The 18,046-nt window shown below is 50.1% G+C and overlaps 1 protein-coding gene across 1 annotated transcript in view; it reads right to left on the minus strand.

Moving 5' to 3' along the window:
* The window catches only part of mmd (monocyte to macrophage differentiation-associated), a 76,722-nt gene extending 71,981 nt beyond the window's left edge, over positions 1-4,741 (minus strand). Inside the window, exon 1 of the mRNA XM_078225878.1 lies at positions 4,629-4,741. Within this exon, the coding sequence (XP_078082004.1) occupies positions 4,629-4,660 (32 nt within the window). The 5' untranslated portion in view covers positions 4,661-4,741. The remainder of the gene's footprint in view (positions 1-4,628) is intronic.
* Between the last annotated feature and the right edge of the window lie 13,305 nt (positions 4,742-18,046).

The raw sequence follows: 18,046 nt of genomic DNA on the forward strand, positions 1-18,046 counted from the left end.
GGTCATTGGATAAACAGATGGATGATATTGGAATAGTGTAGGTTAGATGGGCTTTAGATTGGTTTCACAGGTCGGTGCAACATCGAGGGCCGAAGGGCCTGTACTGCGCTGCAATGTTCCCCTTCCCCTCCTCCTCGCTTCCCCTCCCCCAACACCCCCTCCTCCCTTCCCCTCCACCCCCTTCCTCTTCCCCCAGCCTCTCCCACTTCCTCCCCTCCTCTTCCTCCCTCCCCCTCCTCTTCCTCCCTCCCCCTCCTCTTCGCCCCCTTCCCCTCCTCTTCTCCCCCCTTCCCCTCCTCTTCTCCCCCCTTCCCCTCCTCTTCTCCCCCCTTCCCCTCCTCTTCTCCCCCTTCCCCTCCTCTCCTCCCCCCTTCCCCTCCTCTCCTCCCCCCTTCCCCTCCTCTCCTCCCCCCTTCCCCTCCTCTTCCCCCCCCTTCCCCTCCTCTTCTGCCCACCTTCCCCTCCTTCCCCTCCTCTTCTGCCCCCTTCCCCTCCTCTTCTCCCCCTTCCCCTCCTCTTCTCCCCCTTCCCCTCCTCTTCTGCCCCCTCTTCCCCTCCTCTTCTGCCCCCTCTTCCCCTCCTCCTCTTCCCCTCCTCCTCTTCCCCTCCTCCTCTTTCCCCCCTCTTCCCCTCCTCCTCTTTCCCCCCTCTTCCCCTCCTCCTCTTTCCCCCCTCTTCCCCTCCTCTCCTCCCCCCTTCCCCTCCTCTCCTCCCCCCTTCCCCTCCTCTCCTCCCCCCTTCCCCTCCTCTCCTCCCCCCTTCCCCTCCTCTCCTCCCCCCTTCCCCTCCTCTCCTCCCCCTCCTCTCCTCCCCCCTTCCCCTCCTCTCCTCCCCCCTTCCCCTCATCTCCTCCCCTTTTCCCCTCCTCTTCTTCCCCCTTCGCCTCCTCTTCTCCCCCCTCCTCTCCTCTTCTCCCCCTTCCTCCCCCCTTCCCCTCCTCCTCTTGCCCCCCCTTCCCCCCTCCTCTTGCCCCCCCTTCCCCCCCTTCCCCCCTCCTCTTGCCCCCCCTTCCCCTCCTCCTCTTGCCCCCCTTCCCCTCCTCTTGCCCCCTCTTCCCCTCCTCCTCTTGCCCCTTCCCCTCCTCCTCTTGCCCCTTCCCCTCCTCCTCTTGCCCCCCCTTCCCCTCCTCCTCTTGCCCCCCCTTCCCCTCCTCCTCTTGCCCCCCCTTCCCCTCCTCCTCTTGCCCCCCCTTCCCCTCCTCCTCTTGCCCCCTTCCCCTCCTCTTGCCCCCTCTTCCCCTCCTCCTCTTGCCCCTTCCCCTCCTCCTCTTGCCCCCCCTTCCCCTCCTCCTCTTGCCCCCCCTTCCCCTCCTCCTCTTGCCCCCCCTTCCCCCCCTCCTCTTGCCCCCCCTTCCCCTCCTCCTCTTGCCCCCTTCCCCTCCTCCTCTTGCCCCCCCTTCCCCCCCTCCTCTTGCCCCCCCTTCCCCCCCTCCTCTTGCCCCCCCTTCCCCCCTTCCCCTCCTCCTCTTGCCCCCCCTTCCCCTCCTCCTCTTGCCCCCCCTTCCCCCCTCCTCTTGCCCCCCCTTCCCCCCCTCCTCTTGCCCCCCCTTCCCCTCCTCCTCTTGCCCCCCCTTCCCCTCCTCCTCTTGCCCCCCCTTCCCCTCCTCCTCTTGCCCCCCCTTCCCCTCCTCCTCTTGCCCCCCCTTCCCCTCCTCCTCTTGCCCCCCCTTCCCCTCCTCCTCTTGCCCCCCCTTCCCCTCCTCCTCTTGCCCCCCCTTCCCCTCCTCCTCTTGCCCCCCTTCCCCTCCTCCTCTTGCCCCCCTTCCCCTCCTCCTCTTGCCCCCCTTCCCCTCCTCCTCTTGCCCCCCCTTCCCCTCCTCCTCTTGCCCCCCTTCCCCTCCTCCTCTTGCCCCCCCTTCCCCTCCTCCTCTTGCCCCCCCTTCCCCTCCTCCTCTTGCCCCCCCTTCCCCTCCTCCTCTTGCCCCCCCTTCCCCTCCTCCTCTTGCCCCCCCTTCCCCTCCTCCTCTTGCCCCCCCTTCCCCTCCTCCTCTTGCCCCCCCTTCCCCTCCTCCTCTTGCCCCCCTTCCCCTCCTCCTCTTGCCCCCCTTCCCCTCCTCCTCTTGCCCCCCTTCCCCTCCTCCTCTTGCCCCCCTTCCCCTCCTCCTCTTGCCCCCCCTTCCCCTCCTCCTCTTGCCCCCCCTTCCCCTCCTCCTCTTGCCCCCCCTTCCCCTCCTCCTCTTGCCCCCCCTTCCCCTCCTCCTCTTGCCCCCCCTTCCCCTCCTCCTCTTGCCCCCCCTTCCCCTCCTCCTCTTGCCCCCCCTTCCCCTCCTCCTCTTGCCCCCCCTTCCCCTCCTCCTCTTGCCCCCCCTTCCCCTCCTCCTCTTGCCCCCTCCCCCCTTCCCCTCCTCCTCTTCCTCCTCCCCCCCTTCCCCTCCTCCTCTTCCTCCTCCCCCCCTTCCCCTCCTCCTCTTCCTCCTCCCCCCCTTCCCCTCCTCCTCTTCCTCCTCCTCTCCTTCCTCCTCCCCCCCTTCCCCTCCTCTTCTTCCTCCTCCCCCCCTTCCCCTCCTCTTCTTCCTCCTCCCCCCCTTCCCCTCCTCTTCTTCCTCCTCCCCCCCTTCCCCTCCTCTTCTTCCTCCTCCCCCCCTTCCCCTCCTCTTCTTCCTCCTCCCCCCCTTCCCCTCCTCTTCTTCCTCCTCCCCCCCTTCCCCTCCTCTTCTTCCTCCTCCCCCCCTTCCCCTCCTCTTCTTCCTCCTCCCCCCCTTCCCCTCCTCTTCTTCCTCCTCCCCCCCTTCCCCTCCTCTTCTTCCTCCTCCCCCCCTTCCCCTCCTCTTCTTCCTCCTCCCCCCCTTCCCCTCCTCTTCTTCCTCCTCCCCCCCTTCCCCTCCTCTTCTTCCTCCTCCCCCCCTTCCCCTCCTCTTCTTCCTCCTCCCCCCCTTCCCCTCCTCTTCTTCCTCCTCCCCCCCTTCCCCTCCTCTTCTTCCTCCTCCCCCCCCTTCCCCTCCTCTTCTTCCTCCTCCCCCCCTTCCCCTCCTCTTCTTCCTCCTCCCCCCCTTCCCCTCCTCTTCTTCCTCCTCCCCCCCTTCCCCTCCTCTTCTTCCTCCTCCCCCCCTTCCCCTCCTCTTCTTCCTCCTCCCCCCCTTCCCCTCCTCTTCTTCCTCCTCCCCCCCTTCCCCTCCTCTTCTTCCTCCTCCCCCCCTTCCCCTCCTCTTCTTCCTCCTCCCCCCCTTCCCCTCCTCTTCTTCCTCCTCCCCCCCTTCCCCTCCTCTTCTTCCTCCTCCCCCCCTTCCCCTCCTCTTCTTCCTCCTCCCCCCCTTCCCCTCCTCTTCTTCCTCCTCCCCCCCTTCCCCTCCTCTTCTTCCTCCTCCCCCCCTTCCCCTCCTCTTCTTCCTCCTCCCCCCCTTCCCCTCCTCTTCTTCCTCCTCCCCCCCTTCCCCTCCTCTTCTTCCTCCTCCCCCCCTTCCCCTCCTCTTCTTCCTCCTCCCCCCCTTCCCCTCCTCTTCTTCCTCCTCCCCCCCTTCCCCTCCTCTTCTTCCTCCTCCCCCCCTTCCCCTCCTCTTCTTCCTCCTCCCCCCCTTCCCTTCCTCTTCTTCCTCCTCCCCCCCTTCCCCTCCTCTTCTTCCTCCTCCCCCCCTTCCCCTCCTCTTCTTCCTCCTCCCCCCCTTCCCCTCCTCTTCTTCCTCCTCCCCCCCTTCCCCTCCTCTTCTTCCTCCTCCCCCCCTTCCCCTCCTCTTCTTCCTCCTCCCCCCCTTCCCCTCCTCTTCTTCCTCCTCCCCCCCTTCCCCTCCTCTTCTTCCTCCTCCCCCCCTTCCCCTCCTCTTCTTCCTCCTCCCCCCCTTCCCCTCCTCCCCCCCTTCCCCTCCTCTTCTTCCTCCTCCCCCCCTTCCCCTCCTCTTCTTCCTCCTCCCCCCCTTCCCCTCCTCTTCTTCCTCCTCCCCCCCTTCCCCTCCTCTTCTTCCTCCTCCCCCCCTTCCCCTCCTCTTCTTCCTCCTCCCCCCCTTCCCCTCCTCTTCTTCCTCCTCCCCCCCTTCCCCTCCTCTTCTTCCTCCTCCCCCCCTTCCCCTCCTCTTCTTCCTCCTCCCCCCCTTCCCCTCCTCTTCTTCTTCCTCCCCCCCTTCCCCTCCTCTTCTTCTTCCTCCCCCCCTTCCCCTCCTCTTCTTCCTCCCCCTCTTCTCCTTCCTCCCCCCTCCTTCTCCTCTTCTCCTTCCTCCCCCCTCCTTCCCCTCTTCTTCCTCCTCCCCCCTCCTCCCCCTCTTCTCCTTCCTCCCCCCTCCTTCCCCTCTTCTTCCTCCTCCCCCCTCCTTCCCCTCTTCTTCCTCCTCCCCCCTCCTTCCCCTCTTCTTCCTCCTCCCCCCTCCTTCCCCTCTTCTCCTTCCTCCCCCCTCCTTCCCCTCTTCTTCCTCCTCCCCCCTCCTTCCCCCTCTTCTTCCTCCTCCCCCCTCCTTCCCCTCTTCTCCTTCCTCCCCCCTCCTTCCCCTCTTCTCCTTCCTCCCCCCTCCTTCCCCTTCCTCCCCCCTCCTTCCCCTCTTCTCCTTCCTCCCCCCTCCTTCCCCTTCCTCCCCCCTCCTTCCCCTCTTCTTCCTCCTCCCCCCTCCTTCCCCTCTTCTTCCTCCTCCCCCCTCCTTCCTCCATTCTAACCGCCACTTTGAGTCGGGGGGAGGGGGGCCTCTCGGATGAAAGCAGCATTCCTACCTGATCGCAAAGATGGGGTTGCAGTGTGCCATAGCGGCTGGAGGCCAGGCCGGCCCTCCCTCACTGCCCCCCCTGAGGGTCAGTCCCGGCCGGACACCAACTCCCGCCTCACCCGCCGCACCGCGCATGCGCGACTGCTGCCCAGCGCGCATGCGTGTCAACCGCTCCTGAGCGCCAGTCGCCATCTTGGTAATGCAGTCAGAGGGACGCCAATGGAGAGCTCGGCGTGCCGCCATCTTGGTAATGGAGTCGGGATCCCGTCCGAAAGCTCGGCCAACCGCCATCTTGGTAATGTGTCAGGGGAAGCCATTGGAGAGCTCGGGTTAATACCCAGTTATTCACTCCTTCTCATTGATCTATGTGCTTTCTTCTAATATGTTAAAGAGGAGAAGTTACCTTCCAAATCGTCCACCTCAACCAACTGGCAGAATAAGGACAGTGGCGCCAGGAACACCAGCATCTCCAAGATCCCCACTGAGCCATTCACCATCCTGACTTGAAACTATATCACCATTTCTTCACTGTGGCTGGTTCACAATCCTGGAACTCCCTCCCTAACTGCGCATGAACTGCAGCTCTGCTGGAAGGCTGCTCACCACTGTCTTCTCGAGGACAGTAAGGAATGGGCAATGGCTGACCTTGCCAGTGATGCTTGCATCTCATGAACAAATTAAAGAGATTAGAGAACAATTAACATTGCTTTTTGATAGCGTTTCCTCTTCCCTAATTCTCTAAATCCTTTTCCGTTGATGTTTGTTTTCTCTCAAGTTGCGTTGCTGTTCTGTCTCATGACACATATTGGTGCAAAGGTGCCCTGTTGTTCTTGACTGAGAAATAGCATGAAGCAGTATTTTTTCCCCTATGCACCCTCATAATTTATGTTTCATTCTAATCACTATTCTTTCCAAAACATTATTGAGCTTGCAGAGGTTGGAAAGTTCCCATGGGTAAGATTAAGGTTTGTCGGGATTGATAGCATGAAGCCACCCATGCCCATTGTTGGATGATTGTTTTTGAAATAAAGAATGTCCTCTTCTTCATATTTGCACAAGGAAAACAGAATTTATTTGCTGTTTGAGGATCCACCCTCAAATCTAATTTGTTCTGTCACCATCACCACACCTGGCTTTCACTTGCTTTGTTGCAGATCAACTCCAGTGTGTTGAAAAATACCATACACTGTTATGTGGGAGAATCCCTGTAATTTAAACTGCCTATTTTTTCCTCCTATCCATCAGTTAATTAATTACATATTGCATCGATTATTGGGTACAGCGACTACTTGAATTATGGCAAGCCTGTCTCCCACTACAGTGAAAGTAGTTGCAAGTCAGAAGCTATTTTTGAATTGACAGTTTTCCTTGAGGTTGTTTTCTTAAAGTTATTGGCCAATTTTACAGCTAAATTCTGTATTGATCAACTGATATATTAATTTCTTCAAAAAATGTGCGTGTCATTTTATTGGAGACTTAGAATGGTAATAAAACATGGGAGTAGTCATTAATATCTTTGATCCAATCACAATCACATTTATACCATGAAATCCTAACCAGTGAAATTAGCATTTTATGACTTGAAGAAGTGGCGGAACGATGTTCAATGGTGATTTTAAAAGGAATTTGGATACATACTTGGAAAGGACAATTTTGTTGGACAGTGGGAAAAGAGCAGGGAAGTGGGAATAATTGAAACTTGCAAAGAGATGAAGGGCCAAATATCCTCCTTCAGTGCCCGATTGTTCTATTTATGAATCAGAGATTGTACAGAAGAATCCATGTACAGAATCCCTACAGTGCAGAAGGAGGCCATTCAGCCCATCAAGCCTGCACCAACAACAATCCCACCCAGGCACTATCCCCGTAACCCCATTTTATTGACCCTGACACTAATGGACAATTTAGCATGGTCAGTCAACCTAACCCAAACATCTTTGGAGTGTGGGAGGAAACCAGAGCACCCGGAGAAAACTCACGCAGACACAGGGAGAACCTGCAAACTCCACACAGACAGTGACCCAAAGACGGAATCAAACTTGGGTCCCTTGTGCTGTGAGGCTGTAGTGCTAACCACTGTGCCACCGTACCGATTCAGAGATCAAAAGTTGGGACCTTGTACAAGAACTAGGGCAGTCTCAATGATTGCAACAATTATCAAGGCACCTTCTTGCTGAGCTTCGTGAGAAAGGTATTTGCCAGTGTTACCCTTGTCAGATTGCAAATCTTGGCTGAACAATATCCCAAATCCCCGTGTGATTTCAGAACTGGAATATCTACAGTTTAGTTCTCAGTCCAGCAGCTGCAAGAGGAATGCCTTGGAGGAAGGAGACCGCTATATATTACCTTCATCTATCTTATCAAGACATTTGACCATGTGAATAGAGTCAGTGCATTGAAGCTGCTGGAAAAAAATATCCATCTGCTGAAGCTGCTCAGTGTGATGGTCAGGTCAGCTATGACAGGACTACATTGGCACCCTTTGATATTCACACTGGGGTCAAACAGGTAGTGTTCTGGCATTGACACTCTTTGGCATTTTCTTTTCTTTGCTCTTGTCATCTACAAAGGGCACCTACTTACATACCAGAACTGACAGAAAGCTGTTCAGTCTTCCTCACCTGAAATCCAAAACAAATATCCGCTGCATCCTCATCAGAGAATTGCTGTACGCTGACGATGCCGTACTAACAAACCGTACTGAGGGCCATGGCAAACAGGCCGACTCTCATGTCTATAAAGAGCTTGGTTTGGCCATCAGCATCTGCAAGACAAATGTCATGTGCAGGACATTGTCAATGCTGATAAATGGCAGTACGGCAACGTTAAGTTGGAGGTTGTTGATAGCTTCATATATCTGGGCTCTATAATTACCAGACATTTATTACTTGATGCTGAACTCAACACACACATCGCAAAAACTGCAACTGTTATTTCCAAGCTGAGTAAGAGAGTATAGACCAACAGCAACCACTGACTGAGAACACCAAACTACGAGTCTACCAAGCCTGCATCTTCAGCACATTCCTTTATGGTGGTGAGACACAGACAGCATATGTAGGAAGGAAAAAGGGCTGAACTGTTTCCATTTTCACTGTCTCAGAAGTGTCTGCGGCATATCGACATGACCGCATCACCAACTCCAAGGTCCTGGCGCTACTTCCACTCGTTGCTAAGCCAACAATGTTTGCACTGGCTTGGCCACAATTGTTGGAGAGATGTTGGCCATTTACCCAAAGATCTAGTGTACAGTGAACTGGCCAATAGTTCATGTTCTCTTGGGCATCCAAACCTCTACTATATTGATACCTTAAAACAAGAGATAAAGATGGCGGATATTGACAACAGAGAGAGAGAGAGACACTGACAGCCGTGATCTCTGGAGGCTGACTGTTTAGAGGGGCATTGGAAAAGACAAGAAGAAATGGAAAGCTCAGCTGGTGGAGAAAATGATCCAGAGAAAACAGAGGCCAGTGGATCCTTCAGCTTTTCAGCCCAGTGTCTTCCTCTGGAGCAAATGTGGCAGACACTGGTAATTCACAGTGGGACTCATGAGCTACACTAGGCGATGCTTAGCTCAGAGTTGACCACCACAGTGCAAATCATCCGATGAGACAGAAAGCTGCCAATTTACAAATCACAGAAAGTTAACATGCAGATACGGCAAGCAATTAGTAAGCCAATTGTATGTTTGTCTTTATTGTCTGGCAGTATATATAAGTCATGATGTGGTATTTACTACCAAATAAACCTGTTGGACTTTAACCTGGTGTTGTGAGACTTCTTACAGTATATATAAGAGCAAGGAAATATTTGCTGTAATTATATAGTGCTTTGGTGAGACAACACTTGCAGCAATGTGTGCAGTTTTGGTCTCCTAACCACAGGAATTAAATACTTGCCTTAGAGGGGGTACTATGAAGGTTCACCAACTTGGTTCCTGGGATCAGAGAGTTGTCCTATGGAAAGAGATTGAGGAGAAGGAGTACATTATATCTCCCAATTTTAGAAGAATGAGAGGTGAACTAATTGAAATATAACATTCTTTGAGGACTTCACAGAATGACAGAAATGTTACAGCACAGAAGGAGACCTTTCGGCCCAATATGTCTCTGCTCTGAATGAACAATTCACCCAATGCTTATTCCCTCACATTCTCACCATAGCCCTGCACATTTTGTCTTTTCAGATAACAATCTAAATCTCTTTTGAATGCCTCAGTTAAACCTGCCCACCGCATTCTCGGGGAGTGCATCCTTGTTATATGTTTAGAAGGGTTGCATGGTTGCTTTAAGAGCTGATCACATGATTTGATGGCAATGTCATCAAGTATAAAAGTTTGCAAGTTATGTTACAGTTGTATAAAACTTTAGTTGGGCCACATTTGGAATATTGCGTGCAGTTCTGGTCACCACACTACTCGAAGAACATGGATACTTTGGAGAGGGTACAAAGAAGGTTTACTAGGATGTTGCCTGGTCTGGAGGATTTTAGGTGTGAGGAGAGGTTGGATAAACTTAGATTGTTTTCACTGGAAAGACAGAGGCTAAGAGGTGACCTGATAGAGGTCTACAAAATCTTGAGAGGCATAGATAGGGTGGATAGTCAGGGGCTTTTTTCCAGGGTGGAAGTGTCAATTACAAAGAGCACAGGTTCAAGATGAGAGGGAGAAAGTTCCGGGGACCGAGCGGGGAAAGTTTTTACATAGTGAAAACAGTGCTGGGTTCACTGTTATTTGTCATTTATATTAATGATTTGGATGAGAATATAGGAGGCCTGGTTAGTAAGTTTGCAGATGACACTAAGATTGGTGGCATAGTGGACAGTGAAGAAAGTTATCTCTAATTGCAATGGGATCTTGATCAATTGGACCAGTGGGCTGACGAATGGCAGATGGAGTTTAATTTAGACAAATGCGAGGTGATGCATTTTGGTAGATTGAACCAGGGCAGGACTTACTCAGTTAATGGTAGGGCGTTGGGGAGAGTTACAGAACAAAGAGATCTAGGGGTACAGGTTCATAGCTCCTTGAAAGTGGAGTCACAGGTGCACAGAATGGTGAAGAAGGCATTTGGCATGCTTGGTTTCATTGGTCAGAACATTGAATACAAGAGTTGGAATGTCTTGTTGAAGTTGTACAAGCCATTGGTAAGGCCACACTTGGAATACTGTGTGCAATTCTGGTCACCCTATTATAGAAAGGATATTATTAAACTAGAAAGAGTGCAGAAAAGATTTACTAGGATGCTACCGGGACTTGATGGATTGAGTTATAAGGAGAGGCTGGATAGACTGGGACTTTTTTCTCTGGAGCGTAGGAGGCTGAGGGATGATCTTATAGAGGTCTATAAAATAATGAGGGGCACAGATCAGCTAGATAGTCAATATCTTTTCCCAAAGGTAGGGGAGTCTAAAACTAGAGGGCATAGGTTTAAGGTGAGAGGGGAGAGATACAAAAGTGTCCAGAGGGGCAATCTTTTCACACAGAGGGTGGTGAGTGTCTGGAACAAGCTGCCAGAGGTAGTAGTAGAGGTGGGTACAATTTTGTCTTTTAAAAAGCATTTAGACAGTTACATGGGTACGATGGGTATGGAGGGATATGGGCCAAATGCGGGCAATTGGAGTTAGCTTAGGAGTTTTAAAAAAGAAAGGGCGGCATGGACCGAAGGGCCTGTATCCATGCTGTAAACCTCGATGACTCTATGACATAGAGGGTGGTGGGTGCCTGAACCATACTGCCATTTGAGGTGGTGGAAGCAGGCAATTTAGCAACGTTTAAGGAGTGTCTTGATAGACACATGAATGGGAGGCAAACAGAGGAATAGAAACCGCATCTGGGCAATAAGTGGTGGATCTAAATAAGGATTAGGAATTGGCACAGCCTTGGTGAGCCAAAGGGCCTATCCTTGTGCTGTATTCCCAAAGAGAAAATATTGGAAAATCTCAGCAGGTCTGGCAGCATCTGTCACTGACCCTTTGGGTCGTCTGGACTCGAAACATCAGCTCTTTTCTCTCCTTACAGATGCTGCCAGACCTGCTGAGAGTTTCTAGCATTTTCTCTTTTGGTTTCAGATTCCAGCATCTGCAATAATTTGCTTTTATCCTGTGATGTTTTGTGCTTTGTTCTTTATAACTCTTGTTGATCAAAAATATACAGCGCTTTTCATGATCTCATGATACCCTTAAGTGCTTCACATCAAATGAAGCTATTATGATATAAGTTTGTAATAGGACATGCAGCAAACAATTCTTAAACTCTCAAAAATCTGCAGTTCGCTAAATGACCAGATAACTCATTATACTGATGATGATTAACTGAGAAATACTTGGCAGGGCACTGGGAAACTACCCTGTTCTTCAAGTAGTGCCGTGGATCTTTTACCTTAATCTGACAGGCAGATGGTTTAAAGTCTCCTCTGAGATAAGACATCTCCAATAGTATATTCTCTCAGTGCTTTATTGAAATATCAACCTTAATTACATGCTCTAGAATGGAGCTTGTGCACCTGTGTACTTCTAGCTCAGTGGCACGAGAGCTACAGCTCAGCAAAAGCTGAAACCTAACGGCAAGATAATAAATTCCTGCTGCAAACTGTTTCTGAAGTACACCCCATACCTAGATTCTTTGAAAGGGAATTAGATGGTTGTTTTAAAAAAAGTGGACTGTCAAAGGGTATAGTGGAGAGTGAGTGGAATTAGACATGGAGAAAAACACTGGTGCTGACTTGATTGACAAAACAGCTTGTTTCTGAGCTGTAACATTCCATGGATCCCAACTGGGAGGGATCATTAAGCAATTGTAAGAAGTCTTTATACTTATTGGCCTCTCCCGTGTAATTACAGAATGCCACAAATAGCTCCAGGGGATTGGGGAACTCAGCTGGCATTTAGTTATGTAACTTCCAGACTGCACAGGTGTAAACTGTCCCTATCGCACAGGAGCCAGCCTGTTCCTTCCACAGATTTGCAGAATACTGTTGTGAATATCCAGTTCACACCTAACTTCATTGCAGTGTTAATGTAAGCCTACTTTTGATACTAATAAAAAAAACGTATGTTTTAGAATGCAACTTTTAGTGTTAGGAATTAAGATGCTCTTTCGGAGAGTCGGTGCAGACTCAATGGGCCGCCTTCTGCACTGTAAGCATTCTATGGTTCAATGTAATTTATAGGGGACGCGATGACCTAGTGGTATTATTGCTAGGCTGTTAATCCAGAAACTCAGCTCATGTTCTGGGAACCCGGATTCGAATCCTGTCACAGCAGGTGGTGGAATTTGAATTCAAATAAAAAATCTGGAATTAAAATTCTACTGACAACCATGAAACCACTGTCAATTGTTGGAAAATTCCATCTGGTTCACTGATGTTCTTTAGGGAAGGAAATCTGCCGTCCTTAGCTGATCTGGCCAACCTATGACTCCAGAGCCACAGCAATGCGGTTGACTCTCAACTGCCCTCTGAAATGGCCTCGCAAGACACTCAAATTCAAGCCACCCAATGCTATTCCCTCTAGCTAGCTGGATGGATTCAGAACTGGCTTGGCCATAGAAGACAGAGGGTAGCGGTGGAAGGGTGTTCTTCTGAATGGAGATCTGTAATTAGTGGTGTTCTGCAGGGATCAGTGATGGGACCTCTGCTGTTTGTAAAATATATAAATGACTTGGAAGAAAACGTAGCTGGTCTGATTAGCAAATTTGCAGATGATACTAAGATTTTTGGAGTTGCGGATAATGATGAAGATTGTCAGAGAATACAGCATGATATAGGCTGGAAAATTGGGCGGACCCCATGAAGTCTCATGGCTTCAGTTTAAACATGAGCAAGGGAACCTCTTGCTGGTTACCACGTAGCGCCCTCATAAGACTGATTAATCAGTACTCCTCCTTGTTGAACAATACTTGGAGGTAGCACTGAGGGTGCTTTGGGTGGGGGATTTCAATGTCCATCACCAAGAGTGGCTCGGCAGCAGCACTACTGACTGAGCTGGTCAGGTCCTAAAGGATATAACTGCTAGACTGGGCCTGTGGCAGGTGTTGAGGGAATCAACAAGAGGGAAAAACATATTTGTCCTTACCAATCTGCTGGGTGTGGAAGCATCTGTCCACAAAAGTATCGGTCAGAGTGACCACCACACAGTCCTTGTGGAGACAAAGTCCCATCTTCACATTGAGAATAACCTCCATCGTGTTGTGTGGCACTATCACTGTGCTAAATGGGACAGACTTTGAACAGATGTAGCAACTCAAGACTGGGCCTCCATGAGGCGCTGTGGGCCATCAGCAGCGGAACTGTACTCCAGCACAATCTGCAACCTCATGGCCTGGCATATCCTCCGCTCATTACCAACAAGCTAGGGGATCAGTGGCGAGTGCAGGAGGGCATGCCAGGAGCAGCAGCACGCAAACCAAAATGAGGTGTCAACCTGGTGAAATTACAATACAGGACTACTTGCATGCCAAATGGCAAAAACAGCAAGTGACAAACAGAATTAAGCAATTACACAACCAATGGATCAGATCCAAGCTTGCAGCCCTGGCACATCCAACCATGAATGGTGGTGGACAATTAAACAACTCACTGGAGGAGGAGGTTCCACAAACATTCCCGTCCTCAGCGATGGAGGAGCCCAGCACATTAGTGCAAAAGATAAGGCTGAAGTATTCGCAGCAATCTTCAGCAAGAAGTGCCAAGTGGATGATCCATCTCAGTGGTCCCCAGTATCAAAGATGCTAGTCTCCAGCCAATTCAATTCAATTCACTCCATGTGAACTCAAGAAACAGTTGGAGGCACTGGATACTGCAAAGGCAATGGACCCTGATAACATTCCGGCAATAGTACTGAAGACCTGTGTTCCAAAATTTGCTGCAACCCTAGCCAAGCTCTTCCAGTACAGTTACAACACTGGCATCTACTCAACAATGTGGAAAGTTGCCCAGGTATGTACTGTACACAAAAAGCAGGACAAATCTAACCTGGCCAATTATCGCCCAATCTGTATACTCTTGATCATCAGTAAAGTGATGGAAGGGGTCATCGACAGCGCTATCAAGCAGCACCTGCTCAGCAACAACCTACTCAGTGACGCCCAGTTTGGGTTTCACCAGGGTCACTCAGCTCCTGACCCCATTACGTCCTTGGTTCAAACATGGTCAGAAGAGCTAATTCCCAGAGGTGAGGTGAGATTGACAGCCCTTGGCATCAAGGCCTCATTCGACCGAGTGTGGCATCAAGGAGCCCTCGTAAAACTGGAATCAGTGGGTATCAGGGGGCAAACTCTCCGCTGGTTAGAGTCATACCTGGCACATGGGAAGATGGTTGTGGTTGTGGAGGGTCAGTCATCTCAGCTCCCGGACATCTCTGCAGGAGTCCCTCGGGGTCGTATCCTAGGCCCAACAATCTTCAGCTGCTTCATCAATGACCTTCCCTCCGTCATAAGGTTAGAAGTGAGGATACTCGCACAACGTTCAGCACTATTCGTGACTCCTCAGGTAATGAAGCAGCTCATGTTCAAATGCAACAAGACCTGGACAATATCCAGCCTTAAGTGCCAAGTAACATTCGCGCCAGGCAAGTGCCAGACAATGACCATCATCATTAAGAGACAATCTCACCACTGCCCCTTGACATTCAATGGTGTTACCATCACTGAATCCCCCACTGTCAACATCCTTGGGATACCATTAACCAGAAACTCAACTGGACTCGGCACATGAACACAATGGCTACAAGAGCAGGTCAGAGGCTAGGAATACTGAGGCGAGTAACTCACCTCCAGATTCCCCAAAGCCTATCCACCATCGACAGAGCACAAGTCAGGAGTGTGATGGAATACTCCCCACTTGCCTGGATGGGTGCAGCTCCAACAACACTCAAGAAGCTTAGAATCATAGAGCAATACATTGACACCATTCAGTGTCTAGAAAGAAAAACCGGGGACTCCAGTTGTGAGTGTAAAGGAAACAGCATGATGTTTCTCCCAACAATCTTTTCAAAATACTTTTCACTTAGGGTGAGAGATATAGGACAGATGTTAGAGGTAGGTTCTTTACTCAGAGAGTAGTAAGGGTGTGGAATGCCCTGCCTGCAGCAGTGGTGGACTCGTCAACGTTGAGAGCGTTCAAGTGGTTATTGGATAAACATACGGATGATATTGGAATAGTGTAGATTAGAGGGGCTTTAGATTGGTACCACTGGTCGGCGCAACATCGAGGGCCGAAGGGCCTGTACTGCGCTGTAATGTTCTATGTTCTATGCTGTTATGTTTTTTATATGCTAACTTAACCACTCGGGTACTAAGTTTATCCAAATCTGCCTCAGAATTTAAAGCGTCAGGCAGGAAAAAAATCAAATGATGTGGTCACCCCTGCTGAGACGGCTTCAGTTAAGATGGTGACCAGCTCCCTCATGCCTTTAACAACTGAAACTCTAATCAAAGTTCTTGTCACAGAGCTCGATTAATCCCACCAAAGTTTGGAGCTGAGAAATGGGTCCAATTCAGTCCTCCGCTCAACACCATGGGTGGGATTTAACGACCTCGCTCAGGCAAGGCTCGTAAAATCCTGCCCGAGGCCAACAGGGAATTCCGTTCTGTCAGCCTCACCCACCCCAATTCCAGAGCGGGAGAGGCAGTAAAATTCCAGCCCGTTTGTCGAGTTGTTAATTCTCACATTAACACCCTTACTGACATCGAGTCAGCCCTCTCATACCACAGTGACACAATCTTTACGCTGGAGTCCAAGCTGACTGCGGCGATTAAGGACAGCATGTTGCTGTGGGCTAAAGTCAATGACTTGGAAAACCAGTCTAGATGACAAAACCTATGCATTGTTGGACTACCAGAGGAGACTGAAAGCCAAACTCCAACACAGCTTATGTTGGATTTATTCAAAAAGGTGGTGGGCAAGGAGACTTCCCCCAAGCCCCCAGAGCTAGACAGAGCCCACCATACCCTTTGACTGAAACTTGCCCTGAGGACCCCTCGTGAGGCATTGTAGTATGGTTCCAATGCCACAAAGGGAAGGAGCTTTTCTTCAGTGGGCAAGGCAGCACTGTAATGTCACTTACCAAGGCCACCCAATCAGGATTTACTGGGACATGAGTGTAAGTCTGGCAAGGAGGCGAACAGCATTTCACAACATCAAGTCTGCTTGAACAAGAAAGCTATAAGCTTCAGGCTGATTCACCCTGTCTGTCTTTGTATCACACTTAATGGAGAAGATCAATTCTTTAACACATCAGGCGAGGCAGATTCTTTCCTAAAGTGGTGTATTCTTAATTCTTGACTGGGTAGCTGCTTGATGCCTCAGTAGATTTTATGGGAGTAATGACTGGAAATTAAGCCTTTCACTACCTGGCCATTATTGTTTACACTCGGGATCACTAAAGATGGACCTGTAACTCTTTAAAGAGTTAATTACCGTCGGTTGTGAATTTAAATTGTTTTTTCTCTCTGTTTTGCAGTTTCTGTTTGTTCACTTGTTTACTGGGGGGAAGGGAGCTGCATCATTGTATTGTATGTATTTTGTTTGTCTGCTCCTTATCTCTCTTTAATGATATAGTTCTGTCAGTTAATCGCTGGGAGTTTGGATTTCTTGTTTAAAGGAGAACAGTTCCTAACGGAATCATAACAAAATTAATATTAGTTTTCTGAAGTGTTCATCCATGCTGTACAATACATTTCCGTGAACCATAGACTCCTTCATTTCATATTCTGCAAACCTGTGATTCACTAAATCTTAACACAGAAACCTTTATGCAAAAAACCCACATGCTGCTCCTGTTCCTTTTTGTTTATATGCAAAACACGATTCCACCGTTTCCACTACAAAAGCTGTATGTGGTTATATCGTTTTAGAATTAAAAGCATAAAGTGAGAGGTTAAGACTTTTTCATTCAAAAGTGTATTAGAATATACAATACAATACTACAAGCAACATTGAAACTCAGTGAACTGCGACATTTAAGAGGAAATTGAGTAAATTATTGAAAAAGACAAATACAAAAGGTGCAGGGAACTAAGATTGAAGTAGATAACTATGGAACTGGGTATGCTGGACCAAGTGGACTCCGTCTAGTTTGAAATAGCTGTGTCTAATTTGTTTCACAACACCAGGTTAAAGTCCAACAGGTTTATTTGGTAGCAAAAGCCACTAGCTTTTGGAGCGCTGCTCCTTCGTCAGGTGAGTGCCCTATCCTACTGATTGTGGTCTGTGTGTTCGGAAGTTCAGGATCCAGTCGCAGAGGGAGGAGCTTCATAGGAGATGAGTTTCATAGGAATAATTGTGTTGAAGGCTGAGCTGTAGTCAAGAAATAGGAGTCTGACATGAGTGTCTTTGTTATCTAGGTGTTCCAGGGTTGAGTGCAGGGCCAGGGAAATGGCGTCTGCTGTGGACCTGTTGCGGCGGTAGGTGAACTGTAGTGAATCCAGGCAATCGGGAAGGGGCAGCGCTCCGAAAGCTAGTGGCTTTTGCTACCAAATAAACCTGTTGGACTTTAACCTGGTGTTGTGAGACTTCTTACTGTGTTTACCCCAGTCCAACGCCAGCATCTCCACATCATGTCTAACTTGTTTGACAGGAGTAGCACTGCACAGTGACTCCGATACATCACATCCTCAGGACTGAAGAAGCAACTCCCAGTCACGGGAGTTGTTTATGGATAAAAGCAAAATACTGCGCAAATTGGAAAACTGAAATAAAAACAGAAAATACTTGGCATGAAAGGTCACAGACCTGAACCATTAACTCTGTTTCACTCTCTGCAGATGCTGAGTATTTCTAGCGTTTTCTGTTTTAATTTATAATAATTTACTTGTGGTCTTTGGGTTGAAGCTGATTTTGGCTAAATTGACATGTGCCAGACAAGGTGTGTTCAGCGGATTAAAGATAGAGGATTAAAAAAAAAATTTGCTCAGGGCATGTGAGCGTCACTGGCTGGGCCAGCATTTATTGCCCATTCCTAACTGCCTTACATTTCAGAGGACATTTGAAAGCCAACTACTTTTCTGCACGCCTGGAGTCACAAGTAGGCCAGACCGGGTAAGGACGGCAGATTTCCTTCCCTAAAGGACATTAGTGAACCACATGGGTTTTAACGACAATCGACAACGTGCCCTACAACCAGAGGGCTTCTCAATCCATCGAAGGGACTGTACAGCGGCCTCAGGCAAGGCTGGGGGAGGTGGGATCTGCTTCCTAATCAATATCTCGTGGTGCCTAGACATAGCAACACTGGCGAGTTTCTACTCCCTGGACCTACAAACCTGACGCTAAAATGTTGCTCCTACTTCCGCGGGAGTTCACGTCTGTTATCCTGACGCAGTTTACATCCCACCCCATGTGGACGTGAAGATCGCACTGGAGGAAATATACACCACTACAAATAGCCTTGAGATGAAACATCCCAAGGCCTTGTTCATCATGG

The sequence above is a fragment of the Mustelus asterias genome, chromosome 12 (assembly GCF_964213995.1).
Source record: "Mustelus asterias chromosome 12, sMusAst1.hap1.1, whole genome shotgun sequence".
Taxonomy (NCBI): Eukaryota; Metazoa; Chordata; class Chondrichthyes; order Carcharhiniformes; family Triakidae; genus Mustelus; species Mustelus asterias.